The sequence below is a fragment of the Lepisma saccharinum genome, chromosome 11 (genome assembly GCF_977018435.1).
Source record: "Lepisma saccharinum chromosome 11, izLepSacc3.1, whole genome shotgun sequence".
NCBI classification, from domain to species: Eukaryota; Metazoa; Arthropoda; class Insecta; order Zygentoma; family Lepismatidae; genus Lepisma; species Lepisma saccharinum.
Window position 1 is genome coordinate 13,374,594 of NC_139239.1, and position 16,985 is coordinate 13,391,578.

A 16,985-nucleotide genomic window follows, 5' to 3' on the forward strand; every position below is an offset into this window, starting at 1 on the left:
AAAAACTACACTTTTACGAACATTTTTGTTTGATATAGAAAGCAGACACTTGTAGCTTTCCAATGAGGTATATTTGACTTTTCTCTTCCCATGGAGTACAATTTTACATGCACGCAAACCGAGGGCTCAATATTTTGGTCACGGATAGAAAACTGCACCGTTCCAGTCCTCCAAGAGTCAGGGAATATTAGGCAGCTTCTCTTTCATTGGGTGATGCATGGTCAGCACATCGAGTTTCAATGTCTCTATTTTCTGGCTTTCGAGACCAGACCCTGCTATTTCTTCCTTTCCAGTAGCTCGAAAATTCTCCTTACAATGATGAGTCAATGTCAAAATTTAAGAGTATCCCTCTGGGGATCAAACTCTGGAATGCTTGCACCTAAGGTGAGAGCACTAATAATTTGGCTATGTGGGAACCCACTACATAATAACTACCTGCGAATATTTTCACATTTAATATCAACTACCTCTAACTGAGGCAAATGTGTGATTAGAAGTTCCCATTGGCACTCACAAAAAATTGGAATACTGTGAGGTTTTGCATTGGCACATTTCTGTATTTCCACGTTGCATTTTTTGTTACTTTTCTGATTAATTTCAAAGGATCACTGCCTTCATTAACAAAGGTTACAGTATCTGGGATGGATCTCCAATTTTACCTGTGCAATACTTAAACTGCATTTACTGCAGCAACTATGAAAGGATGAGGTTTGTTTGCAAACAGAACAGAGCCAACTAAGACAAATAAAACAAATATTGCCTTTCCAAATTGCTACCAAAAACAAAACTTTCAATTCATTCTTTCACAAAAACAGGCAACCTGATCAATTATTAAATTGAAATTATATATTTTTTGCTTTTAATTTTTTCCATGTTATTTTTCCAGTTTCTTGTGATATATTCCACTATTTTTTAACCTCTACATGCCAGCTGAGACATATATATCCCAATCCACATAAACCTTTCCTGCCAGTCAGAACATAATTTCTCAAGATTGCCCGACTGTTATATTCACATCATTTCTCCAGAGCTACTTTTGGTATTTCATTCCTGTTTACATATGTTATTAATATACATGGAACACCAGCGTATGCAGAGGACGGCTGAAGGGGCTACAGCCCCCTCTGAAATTTTGAGAAAATCAACTTTTTAAAATAAAAATAATGAAGAACTCAGGAAAACCAGAGTTGGTAAATGCAAATTCGCCTTAAAATTATTGCAATTCTTGAGAGTGTTAAGTTTTTAATATATACGAAAATATCTTATTGTGTGTGCAGCCCCCCTTGAAAGCAGCTATGCACTATCCACCTTTGCAATTCAAGCCCCTCCCGAAATAAAATCCTGCATACGCCAGTGTGTATGAAGGTATCACATACATGAATTACAAAGAAATACAAGTACCAAATAGAATTTTAAAGTGTGGGGTTTCCAAATTTGCAATTATGTACAAAAAAGTCTTAGCAGGAGAACTATTTGACACAGGGAATTAAAGTTTGTTTCATTGTAAGGGAAGACCTAGGATTTCACAGAAAGTAAAAGTACATCCCACTTACCAACAAACAGAAGAAGAAGAAAAGGGACTTTTACACACACAAAAAAACACCTTTGGAGAATCCCTGTGGCTGTCTTAAGTCTAGTTCACAAACAGTTCTGTAGTTCATGGTAAAATAAGTAAAAAAAAATATATTATGCTATACCAACAAATCAGTGTAGCTACTTATACCCAAACATTGGTTGTAGCAAGAATGTAAGCAACACAAATAAAAACTTTTTGTTGGATTTTTTTTTAAAAAAATATTCACTTAAAATTCCTCCAAAATGTATTTTTTTAAGCTTTGGCCAGCCCTGTAAGTCTGCAGCGAGGAAAATGTTAGCACCTGTATGAAAATTATATGTGCATGTGTGTATGTGTGTACACGTAAAATGCAATCCAGCATACCACTTGAGAAGTACTGCTTGACCAAGATGAGAAAAATTCTCTGGTGCTGTTGTTGAATTTTCGACTGTGAGTGGAGGGAATATGAGCGAGGGAATTAGCTCTTTACCAAGTAATACTGTCCTTCCTTGCCAAAATGGGCTGCATTCTTCAACACAGCATCATCACTTTTATTCATTGCCAAATGTTTGTATCATCATGAAGCTGAGTTTGTCTTCCTAAGTCCACGTTACGCACAGAAAGGCAAATCGGAAATAGACTTACAGTTTAAAGTGGGACCAAATCACTACATGCCTCCACGACTATGCCATTCCAGAGGTCATATCATACACAGTGAGAGTAGAGATATAATATTTAATGTTGTTGAAGTTTTGACAATGAAGCAAGGGACTTAAATTACACAGATGATGGAGAACTCAGACAGAATGAAGGGAAAGCGAGAGGAGAAAACAAATGACTATTCACTTTTGTTTTTGAGTTTGCCATCTTGGTTCAGCTGTAATTTTCAGCACCAAACTCCTTTGTTTTAGCACTGCAGTATACAATTTCATATTTTCTTTATTCCAACTAAGTAGCAAATGATCTTCAACATAACCATGCATTATAGTAGGCTCATAACAGTACTACATTCTAGAATTTTTTATTTACTTTAGTTTATTTTAGGGACCACAGGGGCTCACCTAAAAGGAATTTTTGTGCAACATTTAAACCTTCTTCTAACTGTGCCTGATGGTAAGAGTTTCCAAAATTTCACTTCTGAAAAGCAAATGGTTTATCCACATAGCCCTAAAATTCTTCAGAAAGGTCCAACTCATGGTTATTTTGGCATTAAAATTATTTTGCATCCCTCCTAAAAACAGCCAGATAGAAAATTCTGTATTAACCCCTGTGAAAAGCAACAGATTAATTGAAAAACCAGTCTCAGTTGTCTGTGGTAATTAGCTGTCCAATTTCTTTGCACATCACTGCATGTTTCCAAAAAATGAGCACTTAAAAACCGGGCAGTAGAGACTTGTATATAAAAAAAGGCTTCTGAAGGCTAAAGATTAAAGATATGGTACACTATTGCCTGAAAAATCCAGTTTAATTGTATTTGTATTTTCATATTTTACATTAGTTTTCCTGCTTCCTTAGGCTAATTGTGATGATGCGAATGAATACCGATTGAACACACTCAGCTAGAAGAACACCTGTACTCAGGTCAGGACTAAAACTCAGGGCTCAATACGCTCAGCCACTGAGGTGGTAAGTACAAGAGCTCTTATTTCTAATTAAATATACCACAAATCTTTAAGATTAGATAAAATTCAACATATATCCTTGCACACATTATTATATTTTACATGCACACACGTGCATACATAAAGAGACAAGGGGAGATATATATATATATAAAAATATACACTAATTTAATTATCTAATAATTAAGACAGTAGCACAATTTAATTTGCATATAATGATGTAATGTTCTCCTGTAAAATGCTGAAAGAAAACTTTGTCTGTAGTACAAACAATGAAATCAAATTGTCTTTGAGGCAAATCGCAATATGACATCCTAAAAGATAAGTCAAATATTATTCCTACAAATAATAAATACTGAAGCCCAGTCCCTGTAAAGCCTGCCTGCCTGCCTATTTTTATTTTTTTTAAAAAGCATCAATATTTCTTATTTAGAATAATACATATACAAAGGTTATGTGCAAATATACATAATACATATACATACTAATAGCATTTTTTACCTATTTCTGATCAATACAAATTAATATTCATGTAGCGTGGTAAATCTGATTGGTTTATCAAGTTGGAAGTGATTTCCTGTTTCCATACTACTTCTTTCAGGAATCTATTAATTTCGAAGGTCCTTGCCTTCATTGTCTGTGTTGACAACAATGCCACTGACATAAAAACAATGGATATCTAATTTAATAGTATCCTGAAAGAAATCGTCATTGATACAGGAAAACAGTTGCATGTTGGGAACAAACTGTTATGTTGTATATTTACACTCAATTTAAGTTTTGCATTAGTTCAAATTTTACTCTTTAAAAGTAACTTTATATATTCCTCCTTCCAAAAAATTTAAAGGGAAGACTAACTTTGCTGGTTTTATTTATTTTTACACCTTTTATTGAAAGCATAAATGAGTGTCTGTTGTATAAGGTATGGATATAATTTTTTAAAGCTGATATAAATACAATATACAATATGTCATGTCAAATGGTGAAAGCCCGATAGTTTCAACAGAGCAAAATCAAGAATAGACAATCTATAGTATTGGAAAAGGAAATGATAGAATATTGAAGAAAAACATCAGAAAAATAATTTCCGATGCAGTGCAGGCATACTTAACAGGACTGGGCTTTTACATAAGGTTATTAATGCTTAAGTCATATTCATACACAATTGTTTCACAACATTTGTTAGATGTAAGTGAATTTTAGTTAATTATAAACTTGATTAGATTGGGTAAGAAGACAATGTTAATTATTTCATCCACACATAAAATTTAATATTAGTAATACATTAGGAAAATAGACACTGCAATTATAACAAACAGACACGCCATATGCACTATTAACAACAGATCATGCAAGCATTTCACAACAGAAAAATAAATAGTGGGAAAACTGGTTGAGCAAAATTTTAAAAAAAGGGCACACAGATGCACACACGACACACGCAAATCTAAGAATGTGCACAGGTATTTACACAAAATTTGCGGAATGATGCAGTTAAAAATTGTTACAAGCACAGGCAGGCAGACAAGTATTACAAATGTTTTAAACAGGCAGACACACTAACAACTATACTTTAAACACACTCTTATATTTGTCTTGTGTCATGCTAGATGAAACAATTTGTTACCAGCAAAAAAAAAAAAATAATTGTTGGGACTGGGCTTACCTGCGTGATTAATTTCTGCCAAAGTATTAGGAATAATATTTGTCTCATCGAGTTCTATAACAATTTCATTTGTTTCAATTTCAGGATCGTAGGCATCATTAAGTGGATCACTTGAATGATCTGTCTCTCCTGCTAGGAAGAAAAGCGTAAAGATTGGTTCATTATGCACATTTAGGTTTTCGTTCAGAATTTATTATTTTCTTTAATGTAGAGCAGAAAATGTTAGCTGTATTTTTTTTATTGACTAAAAAGGAAGTAATTGTGTCAATATTTTATAATGATTATGTAAAGCTGTTCTCCAGACTTTATTCCTAATTAAGAAACCAGAATTAATCAGAAATTGTGCAATTTGCATGCTAAAATAAATAAATTTACAAATATTGATTTTGAAATGAACAAACAAAACAAAAAAGTTACGTACATCCATCATGCAGCTAACAATGGATCAGATTTCACTTTGTTTTTCTATGTACAGTTTATTATTTAGAAAAACATAAAGTGACCAGTTTCTCTTTTCAATTCAGTGCATTGTTTTCTGCACAAATTACAACTTGGCAGATACAACAACACATAAAAACGTGGAAAAATGCACTTCACAATTTTGTTTATGTTAATATTATATTTGAAATGGTATCAAATAAATGAATCACAATCAAATTACAAAATGTATTCACATTATTTCAATGTTTACACGCACACACTAGAGTTATGGTCACTTTATGTACAAGTTAACATTATAATACAAGAAGTTATTAAAACAATTAGTTTTGTGTGGTTATGTACAAGTCTAAATAACAATGTGCTCATAACAATTAGCATATATTATTATATCCATTTAACCAATAACCAATGCTTAGCATTAGTTAAAAACCACTCCACGTTAAGTCCCATTCCAAGAAGCTTCTTTATACCTTGCTTTATAATACAATTCTAGTACATCCCACATCTATGTAGCAAAAACTTGGATCAATAAAAATGTGTAATGACGATAAAACAAATGTTCTTGATCATTAGGACTGTAAAAATGATATGCTAATATATATTTTATCACTGCTATAAGGGGCAGTTAGATATTTGGATTACCTCGGAATTATTTTCTTCTAAATCATGACTATATTTTCAAAAATTATATATTTTTTTAGAAATCCTCCCAGAGCATACAAGAGGATATTTATGTGGAACATATGTTCAGAGCTTTTTAAATAGTTTAGTGGCACTACTGAATTAATTTACAAAAATCTAAGCAACACAACATATCGTCGTGTGAGAACCAGAAGGGTGTAACTCCAATTTATCACATTTACAGGAGAGAGGAAAAAATGTATTCTTAGGAATATCTCTCTCTTAAAGAGAGTCCACAAATTAGAGCTGACTCCACCTAACTGCTAAGGATTAAAAAGTGGAGATACCTCAATCTGATTCCGAATAGAGCTCTTCAGAGGAGATTATTTAAACAAAACTGAAAACAGCATTTTTGGATTTGCCTTCCTCTGGTTCTCTCTCTTATGATGATATGTAACTGACATTGCATGTTCTAGAAGAATGTCTAAATAGATTTAATCAAAGCAAATATCCACCTGACTCCTAAATCTTACTGAATTGTACCAATTTGACTCTTCATGGTGAAGCAAAAAAATATATAATTGAGGAATGTAGGCAATAGGTTAGGATATTCTAATTTTTTGCTTGAAATATGGTAACCGACATTCCTGTTCAAGCATCAGAGAATAACGAATAAAAATAAACTATGTTGGATACAAAAAGAGAACCACATCATTAGCAAAATTTACTTTAAAATTGTATATCTTGGTGATTGATTACAGAATACAAAAAAATAGGTTACTTGTTTTAAGTGAAGCATTTCAGAATAATACTCAGATCACTATGAGCTATTTATCAACTAGTATATCAGTGTGACACCAATGCATTCTGATGGTACATTAAACATTTTGCAAATGGCATTACGAAAAATCTTAATTCAGTGCAATACACAAAAATGGAAGTATGAAAAATCTTATAGTTAAAACAGCAGGACATTACTTTTCTGTCCAAGCATATATGAATCACCTGTAGTGCATATTGCCCACATAACAGTAGTTTCTCACTAAACAAAAAGTATTCGCAAAACAATTCTGAAGCACCGATCTTTCACCAAACCCAATGCTGTTTTCACAGAACCACATTTATAAATTCGAACAGCAATAACAAGAAATCCACCACCACCACAAAAAATATGAACAATACACCTCAGAAGCTGCAAACAATACCCATGCTAGTAAGTCATCCCATTTCAGCTAACCGATGATGTAGCATGGAAATAAAAGCTGTATGTACAATAGAAAGAAAGTATTAGATCTTGTATTTAGGTGAGCTAAAAAATAAATGAAGCATTTTTCGTTCACTGAATTGAACACTAACCCGCCTCTGACAAGTTCATTTTGGTCACTTCTGGAATCACAGTTGCACTGGGACATACGCAAGGTGCACAAGTAACCACAGGAATATCTGAGAAAGTACATCAAGAAAGCATTAATGCATGCTACGAATAGTCACACGAAGAAGTGCTGAAAACTCATTGTTTGGTGTGTGCAAGAAAACAAGGACAAAAAGATCTTGCATTCAAAAATAACAAGAACATTATTATTGGTTTATAAATTTGAGCACCTTACTTTGTACTAGAAGATACAAAAGTTAGTAGTAAAGTATTGAGAGTGGGAATAAACAGAGTTTTTAGATTTTTTAAACAATAGAAATATAAATTTTTACTGCACCCCCCCCCCCCCCAGTAATTTTACATTTGAATTATTCAGCATCATAATCATCCCCCGGCCCAGTGGCATGTCCAAGGGAGGTTGGTGGGGGTTATAACCTTTCCTTTGGCCCGGTATTCCTAAAAAAAGAACATTAAAGGCAGGAAAATATGGCAAAATGAGGGCAGACTACAAAAAAAAATACACAAAACCCCCTTTCAAAAATTCTGCCCCACCCTCACAATGGAACACAGAAAAACTTTCTTGGAAAAATAAGGAAAAAGAAATCAAGTTGATTATAACCCGTGGTGCAACAGCCCATGAGTGCCAAGGCCTATTTACTCTAACCAGTTATCGGGTGACATGTCATAAGCATGACGAACCCCCAGTCGTTGTTGAAGGTTTCCATGGTCACATTATGTTACTCATTCCTAGCTCCTCAATTTCCTCACGATGGTGGGTGGCCACCAACCAGTCCCATACACAGGGTGAAATCCCAGGAGAAAAGTTGTTATGCTTCCCCCCAGGTATGGAACTCAAAGTTGTTTACAAGCTATATACACATATTCTGCACAATTTAATGCTCATCACATCCTTAGTGGAGGCACATTATGCAGAGGTTTGAAACAACTGTAGATCTGACTCGGATTAATGAGGCTAAAATGAACCTAAAACAAACTTTACTAAACTTTGCTTTGGTTCACAAATAAAAATAGTTCCTGACTTACAATTTATGTAAAAATGTTATTAATATAACTTACTGAAAAATTATGTGAAAAATGTGGGTCACTCGGGAAACAAATGTGGATACCAGTGGTTGTCAAGCCAGCCATACTGATAAACAAATACACTGGTATGTCTATAGTGACCAATATTGATTTGGTACAAACAGATTCATCACATTTCTAGTTACAGTTAAACATACTGTTTCCCCTTTTAATCAAAATACTGTTAAATTGTATTGCCAATACAAAATTTTTAGGAAAACATTTCAATTTTTTTTATAATATGGTCAATAAAATATTATATAATACATATATTTCAAATATTTATGTAAACTTTCATTCATTTTTTGTTAAAATTCCTATGATTATGCTAAATTATTATGGTTTGTAATGAAACAACTTAGTCTAAGAATGTTTTCTGTTGGCGTCAATGTGATTAATACAGAATTAAAAGTATCTCTTGAGCAATATGTAAGCCAGTTCCATTATAATATGTGACCTTCAAATGAAAATTTAATTTTCTACTAACTTTTGTATGCTGGCAATGATTTAAAATCTCCCTATTTTTTTATTGTAATGGCTTTCCTTGTACTATTTTGAAAATGAATCATGGTGCTCAAAAGGTACCTAAAGGTGCAATTAAAAAAAAAAGTCACCAAGACTGAAGTAAACCATGATGTTGCACATTACAAAAGAAACGAGAAGAAAGTATTAAACAAGAAGTGAGTGAGGGAGGTGTACAAGTGCTTAGACAAGGACATACAAAGGGCCACTCACCACTTGGGCTAGCTGTCTCTATCTGTACTGGGGCAGGATCATCCACTGCAAAAATGAGTCAAAAGCAAATCAACAATGCAATTTGTGTTAATTTTCACACATACATACACGTACTCACACACAAACACACAAACAAAATGAAAGAAATGCACACACCATATGCACGCACACACTTCACGAAAGCATTTGTTTGTTAATCATAACATTTTGCATTTTAATTCGAAGTGCTAATATTCAGTAGTGCTGATTTGCATCATTTATTTTGTACACTTTTGCTTTATTAGCACAAAAGTGTGAAAAAAATGGAGCAAAGCTACTAATCATGGATTATGCCATTTTTTATTTAATTTTTTACAATTTACATAAATAGAACGTAAACTTAAAATACTTAGCATTTACAATATGGATTTGCATCATTGCATATCAGTACAGTAATATTTTTAAATTATAATACAACAAATAAATATGTACTTGAAATCGGATTATTGCTGTATAAAAATCTTCAAGGTGCATATTTTCATAATTTTAACGTGAGATGCCATACAATGAAATTCATTTTGTATTCTATAGTAGTTTTGTTTTGATTGATACAAAAAGGCTGATGGGTGGAATTTGGCCTCATAAAACTTATCCGATATATGTTTAAAGGTGTCAAAAATTTTAACATGTAAAAGCAAAATAAACCAACCTATTAACTTACCCTGAAGTTTCTTTATGTGTAATGTGTGTGTGTGCTTCTCTAAAGCTCCATAAAGATTTGTGTGAAACATATGCCTCCAAGTGAGATATTTACAATATTTTTACAGCGGCTTCAAAAGTTTCTTGTTCTTAAATACATGAGTGGTGCTTTACAATACAATAATTATTAGGCCAAAGTTAAATGAACTGGATATGTAACTTTTAAAAATTTTCACAGTTATTAACCTCAAGTAAACTGAAAAATATGCATAAGAAATGGTCATGAGTGTTGTAAAAATGTATCTCTAAGAAATACAAATAAAAAGTGCATTAATTTAGTGTACTATACTATGAGTAAAGCACAGATACATGTACAGAAAAAATGTGATACATTGTAAATTATTGGTACCGTAAGAAAAGTTAGAGGTAGTGAATTATCACTGTTTATCCTACAAAGCCTCCAAAAAGAATTGTGAAAATGTTTGTTAACAAGGCAAAGTATTAATGTCTTCTGTAAAATTCCACAACAAATTCATAAGATATTTGAAGAAAGTGAAACAATACCATATATAAATACTTTCACCGAATTTACGTGATCTGATAATCCGTTTTAACGAAACATGAAGAACTGCATAGAAATGCATTTCAAAAGTTACAGAAAACAGCATACATAGTATTAAATTCACTATATGACAGGAAACGTCATTAATGTACAAGAAAAACACATCCATTAGAGCTAGAACATCAAGCTTTCTGCGACTTGTCTCAAACACTATTGAAATACAAGCATTCTTCTACAAGTACACAACAAGAATACAAACTATATAAATGGGAAGTATTACATGTCAAATTCAAGGCATTCAGTTCCAAAAGCAACACTGAATTCCACAAGAAGCTAAAAGCAATTTTCATGCTATGGTATTATAGTAACTCACCTTCTGTACACAATGAGTGCTCTCCTGTGACAACACTATGGATGTATCGGCTTCCCGAACTCCATTTTCCCTTGTTTCCGACACACTGTAATTGCTGTGTATCCCAGGCACAATAAGGATCTTGAAGGGAGATGCACTCCCTGAAATCAAATATGAAGGGGTAAAATTAATTTTTTAGTGGAACACAGAGGTTTTACACTATCTTGCAGAATTTGAAAGCAAGAGCACTGTTATAGTTGTCAAATAATAATGTGTTTGTAATACTATTATACAGAGTGAGGTTCACAGGAGCATATGGACTCCTGATTGTACATGCAGAAATCTTCATAAAGTTTTCTGTTTCCTGCATAATAAAACATTTGTAGAGCCCTCAAAATGCTTGAAATCCCACCATTTTCCTGATTACACAAAACATAAAAAGTGCACCAGACTTGGTAAGAAGAGACAGGCACACAGTCGTTCATGCATGATTCTTTGATTCCTCAAGTTTCAGTTCAGAATTCCAGGGGAAAAGGTACCAAATATCAGAACAGGCGCACAGAAATTCTGTGAACTTCTCTGGCACGATGTTGCAGAAACACCAGAAAGGTGACACTCTCTGTCGAGTTGTGGTTGGAAGGGTCCAAAAGTGGACAATTATTATTTGTGGGGCAGATGGTGTCATTCCAGCTTCCTCAGCAGGATGTCGCATAGCAGATTATGATCCCAGAAGAGCAAGTATGACTATTTAGAACCAATTTTACAATGCATATTTCTTTTCCATTACTTCTACATATGTTTTTGTACGGTGATCTAGGTGGAGAAGTATGTAGTGGTGATTTTATGAGGAAGATTATGTTTTGGGAAATATTGCCATGAACTTAGTAGAGCATTTGTTTGGCACATCGTTTTCATCTATACAATTAATCTCGAAGGTGAAAAGTGATGAGGACGAGCTCTCATCGGGGGCATCCAGTAAGGGAGGATGTTCCCTCCTTAAAATTAATATCGACTTAAAAAATTTCACAAATGTAATTGCATTTCAGTCACATTAATTTGTGTTAATTTTAATGGACTGACAATTTCAGTTAAGTCTGTAACAAGTTTTGACAGGAACGTGATAACTTCAAACTAAAGCAGTCACAACAATGAGGATGAATATTGGATTGGATGGACTTTATGCACAGTAAGGCTAATCGGGACTGGACCTACAGTTTAAAGTGGCATCTGAACCACTATGTGCCTCCACTGGGAATCAAACCCAGGACCCCTGGATGAGGATGAATATGCCAATGTCAGTGTGTGTATGTGTGTGTAGAGAGTGGAGAAGGTGTGAATGTGCATTCGGGATAGGGCAGAAACCAAAGTACAATGGAAATACTATCGACTTTTAAAGCTTACTGTGAAAACAAAATACCACTTCTGTTAAATTAGCAAATATACCTGCAATGCACTTTAATTTCCCACTCAAACTTAAAAAATATTGCAGTTATGTTGAAATAACTTTCATGTGTGCTACTCTGAACTGAACATTTATTCGCCTGTAATTTTACTTTCATTGATAAGCTTGGAAGTTTGCACAACCATTTGAGTTGACAAATATATTTTATATATTTTTTTCTACCAGAAAAGCTACTTCCAAAAATTTAACTCTTATCATTCTTAAAAACTGATATACGATGACCTCCACTCACCTACAGCTTGTAATTTTATCACTTGAGCACCTGTGAAGTTTGATGGATTGTATCTCATCATCTGAGACAACAACTAATTTTGAGTCTTCTAAATTTTCTGACATATGGACAACGTATAAATTTGTAATAGCAACACTGCTTGGGAAGACTTGAATTTCTTCAATAATTACAGGCTTGACATATTTGTTGTCATCGTATGACTGGGCATTAATAGCTTTTAGAACTTTCCCATCATCTGAAAAAAATAAAAGATACAATGAGTACTTGAAGAAGTGAAGAAAACATTGTGTTGAGTCAACGAAGAGTCTACAATCATGATTTAGTCAATGTTTTAAGTTTACTATCAAAGTGGGGCCTCTAACTTATCTATTCTACTTATCAATTGCAATTAGTTTCTAATATTATTAATTAATTCATTAATTTATAAGTTAACAAACTAATTAATAAATAACCAATAAATGTGAATTACAATACACACTAACTGTATAAGTCACTGTAAGACTATGTCCCTCACAATATATCCCCACAAAATATTTACCGTCCCAATATAATAACCAATGGCATAGCAGGTTGTGAGGCCCAGTGTAGTGTCAACTTACCCACTGTTGGTCTCATTACCAGTAGTGGTGGGATATCATCCAACCAGTTACGGAGGTGACGTTTGGTCAGCACAACGAACACCCAGTCCTTGTTGTAGGTTTTCTATGACAAGGTTCCGCTACTCATTCGTAGCTCTCCCAATTTCCTCACAATGGTGGGCGGCCACCGATCCCATACACATGGAAATATCGGGAAAGTTGTTTGCTTCCCCCAGGAGATTCAAACCTGCAGGCATCCTGTAGCCAGAGCCCAAAGCTTGCCCTTTAGACTGCATAGCCACGGTGTGGGACACCCTCCCACTATATCTCTTCAAAATATTTATAGGCTAATTAAAAAAATCTAACCCAACCCTTCCCATAAGTATTGAGTTCTGGGAAGAAAACTCACATGCCTATTTATAAACCCAGACCTGGTAACACTGTCAACAATGTACTGGATATATGCACATACAAGAATTACAGTACTAACATAACAACATTTATTTTTTTGCAAAAAGCAATTGAATCAAACAATGTGTCAACGTTACCTGTTCCAATAAACAGAACATCAAATGCTTTTCCATCTGCTGTTTTCACCTGAGGATCAACGGCTATCTTGGTAAACCTATGGCTGTGGAAAAATATGAAAGTTGTTAATGCGCTGTTTTACTTACAAGTTTTACAACCATATCTAAAAGCATGGTCAACTTGTTATAAATATACAACTGTTGATAAATTTAGCTACAAATGAAATGAAGACTAAAAAAATCGATATGCCCTAATTCTGATTTCATATTTCAGACTATTACATTAATAGTTTGGATTTATAGTTTAATAGACTTATACAAAGTCACTAAACTTTTGCGAATATCTAGGCAACAACGAAAGGAAACCACATCTTCACGTGAATGTTCAAGAAGCAATTCTAAGCATATGAAAATTTTCATATTTTGTAATATCATAGCGGCTTTTTGAAAGAGAATAATTCGAAAACAGCTGCTCTGGCATTGGCTAAAGGTCTAGCCAAGCCTCAAATACTAAATTATATACAGCAAAGTATCAACAAAATTCTGTATTTGCATGTACATTTCTTCCAACAGTTACTCTACCATCACCATACTTACTGTAGGCTAATACGAATCACAACAGGGTGTCCAAAGAAAGAAGGCACTGCCTCATCCATAAGAGGATGGGATTTCACAAAGTTCACAGTCATATCTGGGAGGGTTCTTGAGTCATTGACGCACTGCCCTGGTCTTGGTTCAGGCACCTTCAGAACTGGAACAGCTAACCAGTTTGAGTTCATATTCTCTTGTTCTTTAAAAGGGCCTTCGAAAGTGTCCAAAATATTTTGCACTGTGAAGGCACACACAGCTGAACCACTAATTGAATTGACGGGTGTTGTGAATACAGCGTATATTAACTTTGTATTTCGATCACCATACTGTCCTTCAATTACCTCACTTGTAGATTCTGAAAAGAAGAAAAATATAAATCATATAGTCACATTCGCAAGGCCTTTTTTATTCCTCAAAAACAAAAGTTAGGATAAATGGAATGCTTATTAAAAGCTCCACACCATTTTCAAATAAAAAAATATTTATAATAACTTATTATTGAAGGATTTCAATTCTTTTCACAAAGGTTATGTCAGGATGTACAATTATCATCAAAGTGGAGATTTGTAGGAAATTAACCGTTATAAAATAAACATGCATGCAGTCACAAAAATGATGAAAGCAGGCCCTTATATTATGAAATAAATAAGCACAAAAATATAAAAATACAAAAATAAGCACTGAATATGAACTTATTATTGATTTTTCCTACTTGCATTTTTGCACTTTATTTTTCTCAATTTTGGTTAACTTTTCTGTTACTTTTATCTAATCGCGACAAAGATGAATGGTGATTAGATGAAATTGATGAAGGTCTCGCTAAATAAGAGATTACTTTCTATACTGTGTTGTGAAGTGAGTCAAAGTAGCAAAATAACTTGGGAATCAACAGAAAAATACCCCAGAAAAAGGCAATTTAAAGGCAAAGTTATCCTAAATAGGCACTAAACACGAACTAAAAGCATAAACCAGAAAAGACTAAAAAATGCAAGTAGGAAAACAATACATCCTAATTATCACTTCCCCAACTTAAAATGCAAGTTCCCAACACTGAAAGTTTTTGATGAATAGCAATAAAATGATTATCATAGGGTTCTCAGAAGAATTGGAATTTTCTGGCCCCTCTTATCATCTCTAATATTGTGGGTGAGGTAATACTCCTCTCATGTGATAGTTTATCTGCACACAGTAGGAAGATCATGTAGTATTCGCACTCTCAATTTGTAATATGTCTACATGCATTTACAAACTGGCAGGTAGGGAGATATAAAACACGCATCACGTGAAATTTAATATAACAGCCAATAAATTTAATGCAACTGGCAATTTCTTTTCAGTAAATGAGCTCTGTCACAAACAACCAGGGGGCTTTTTTTCCGCCAGGGGAAATTATGACTAAAAGTTAGCTAGCGTCTGTAATTGCAAACCGCAGCGTTGTGGTTTATTGAATATTGATTTTCGTTCCATTAGTTCGAACCCTCTCATAAAAGGGGAGAACCATAACTATCAGTTGCACTCTACCATTATAGGCTGATGCTAGATATCTAGACTACTTTTTTTAAAAGGGGGTTCGGCTTGAGTTGCACCCAGGCCTTTTTTTTTCTATCCCTTCGCGCTGTGCAGCGGGAAGGAAACTTCGATAGAAACGAACCTTTAGGGGAAGGAGGAATCTTGATACCACGTGATCTACTACTTTACTATGTTGCCAAGCTTCTCTCCCCAGTCATTCATCATTTCCTTTGATATCCCCGGAGAGATCAAGATGTCCGATTCAGGAATGAAAAAGTTCCTGTTTGGACTGGGCAAGAAAGCGGCGTTAGACATTGTTTTTTTCATTCGCTTGTTTGTTTTTTGAGTTTGTGAAACAAGGAATCCATCGGGAACGACTTTGCACATTTACTTTAAAAAGATATGATAAATTGCATTGTGTTCCTAATACCTTTGCAAACATGTTTACAATGTCATGAACAGTGGCGTTTGCATTATTATTTACCTTTGATTATTTCACGTTGCTGGTCAAAAGCAGCAGAAATGCGACTTGAAATAAACATACAAATGCGTCTCTTGTCTACATTTTGGGCTAATCGCGACGATATTATTATCGTTAGTCGTTCTTGTAATAATAGCATTCTGTGTTGTTGTACGCTCTTTGGATGGAACTGACGAGTGACAAGTCTTATCGCAATTCGAAATTCGAGGCAAGACCGAGGATCCGAGACAAGAATGAGACAGGAACTCAACGAGAGTCTCGTCTCTTTTGTTTGACTGAGTTTAAATGTTTGGGTATATCGGCACGTAATTATAAAAATTAAAATTCTCTTATCTAAAACCCGTACCTTAAAGTTTAAAAAGGGATGTGAAGAGCCCCTTGAGAAGGGGCAAGTTGTAAAGGAACCTGCATAGGGCAAACACAACATTAAAAAAAACTTCCTCAAAAGCAGTGTAAAAGACTTGCTCTTGTAGTCAGCACATCGTGCTACGCGTCAGGGACCCGAGTTTCGAATCCCGGCATGGGTGTTCTTTGTAAGTTCCCCTTCATCAATTTCATTATCACTCATCATCATCGTCGCGATTAACCAAAAATGTCAAAAACGCTAATCTAAAAAAAATAATTAAAAAATCGTTTGAGAACTGAGGTATAAAGGGCGCTCTTTTTCAAGACACCCAAAACTCAACCCCTCTTCCACGACTGCATTTTGTAGACTGACGAGGCTCTGGCGCCTGAATATGCAACATAATCATCTTTTGTGGGGCCAGTGTTGTGTCGTCCCTACATGTTTGCATTCCATTTTCAATTATTTGTATCTATTATTTCGAGACTCGGAACACGTGTGACGTCACGTCTCGTCTAGCACCATCGAAAGTGCATCCCTCCTTCTAGGTTCGGAAATTCAAAATCGCACCATTC

The 16,985-nt window shown here is 34.4% G+C and overlaps 1 protein-coding gene across 9 annotated transcripts in view; it reads right to left on the reverse strand.

Moving 5' to 3' along the window:
- LOC145994644 (semaphorin-1A-like) overlaps positions 1 to 16,985 on the reverse strand; it is a 487,954-nt gene that overhangs the window by 18,546 nt on the left and 452,423 nt on the right. For 3 of the 9 annotated variants that reach the window (XR_014442390.1, XM_083130745.1, XM_083130743.1), the window contains exons 11-17: positions 14,084 to 14,432; positions 13,508 to 13,590; positions 12,382 to 12,616; positions 10,709 to 10,848; positions 9,096 to 9,140; positions 7,262 to 7,348; positions 4,844 to 4,975 (exon numbers count right to left, since the gene is read on the reverse strand). Coding sequence is in view for 8 of the 9 variants with exons in the window: in XM_083130745.1 (XP_082986871.1) it covers positions 4,844 to 4,975; positions 7,262 to 7,348; positions 9,096 to 9,140; positions 10,709 to 10,848; positions 12,382 to 12,616; positions 13,508 to 13,590; positions 14,084 to 14,432 (1,071 nt within the window). In the remaining variant the exon portion in view is untranslated. The remainder of the gene's footprint in view (positions 1 to 4,843; positions 4,976 to 7,261; positions 7,349 to 9,095; positions 9,141 to 10,708; positions 10,849 to 12,381; positions 12,617 to 13,507; positions 13,591 to 14,083; positions 14,433 to 16,985) is intronic. The other 6 variants (XM_083130744.1, XM_083130747.1, XM_083130746.1 and 3 more) reach the window with 6 other exon arrangements.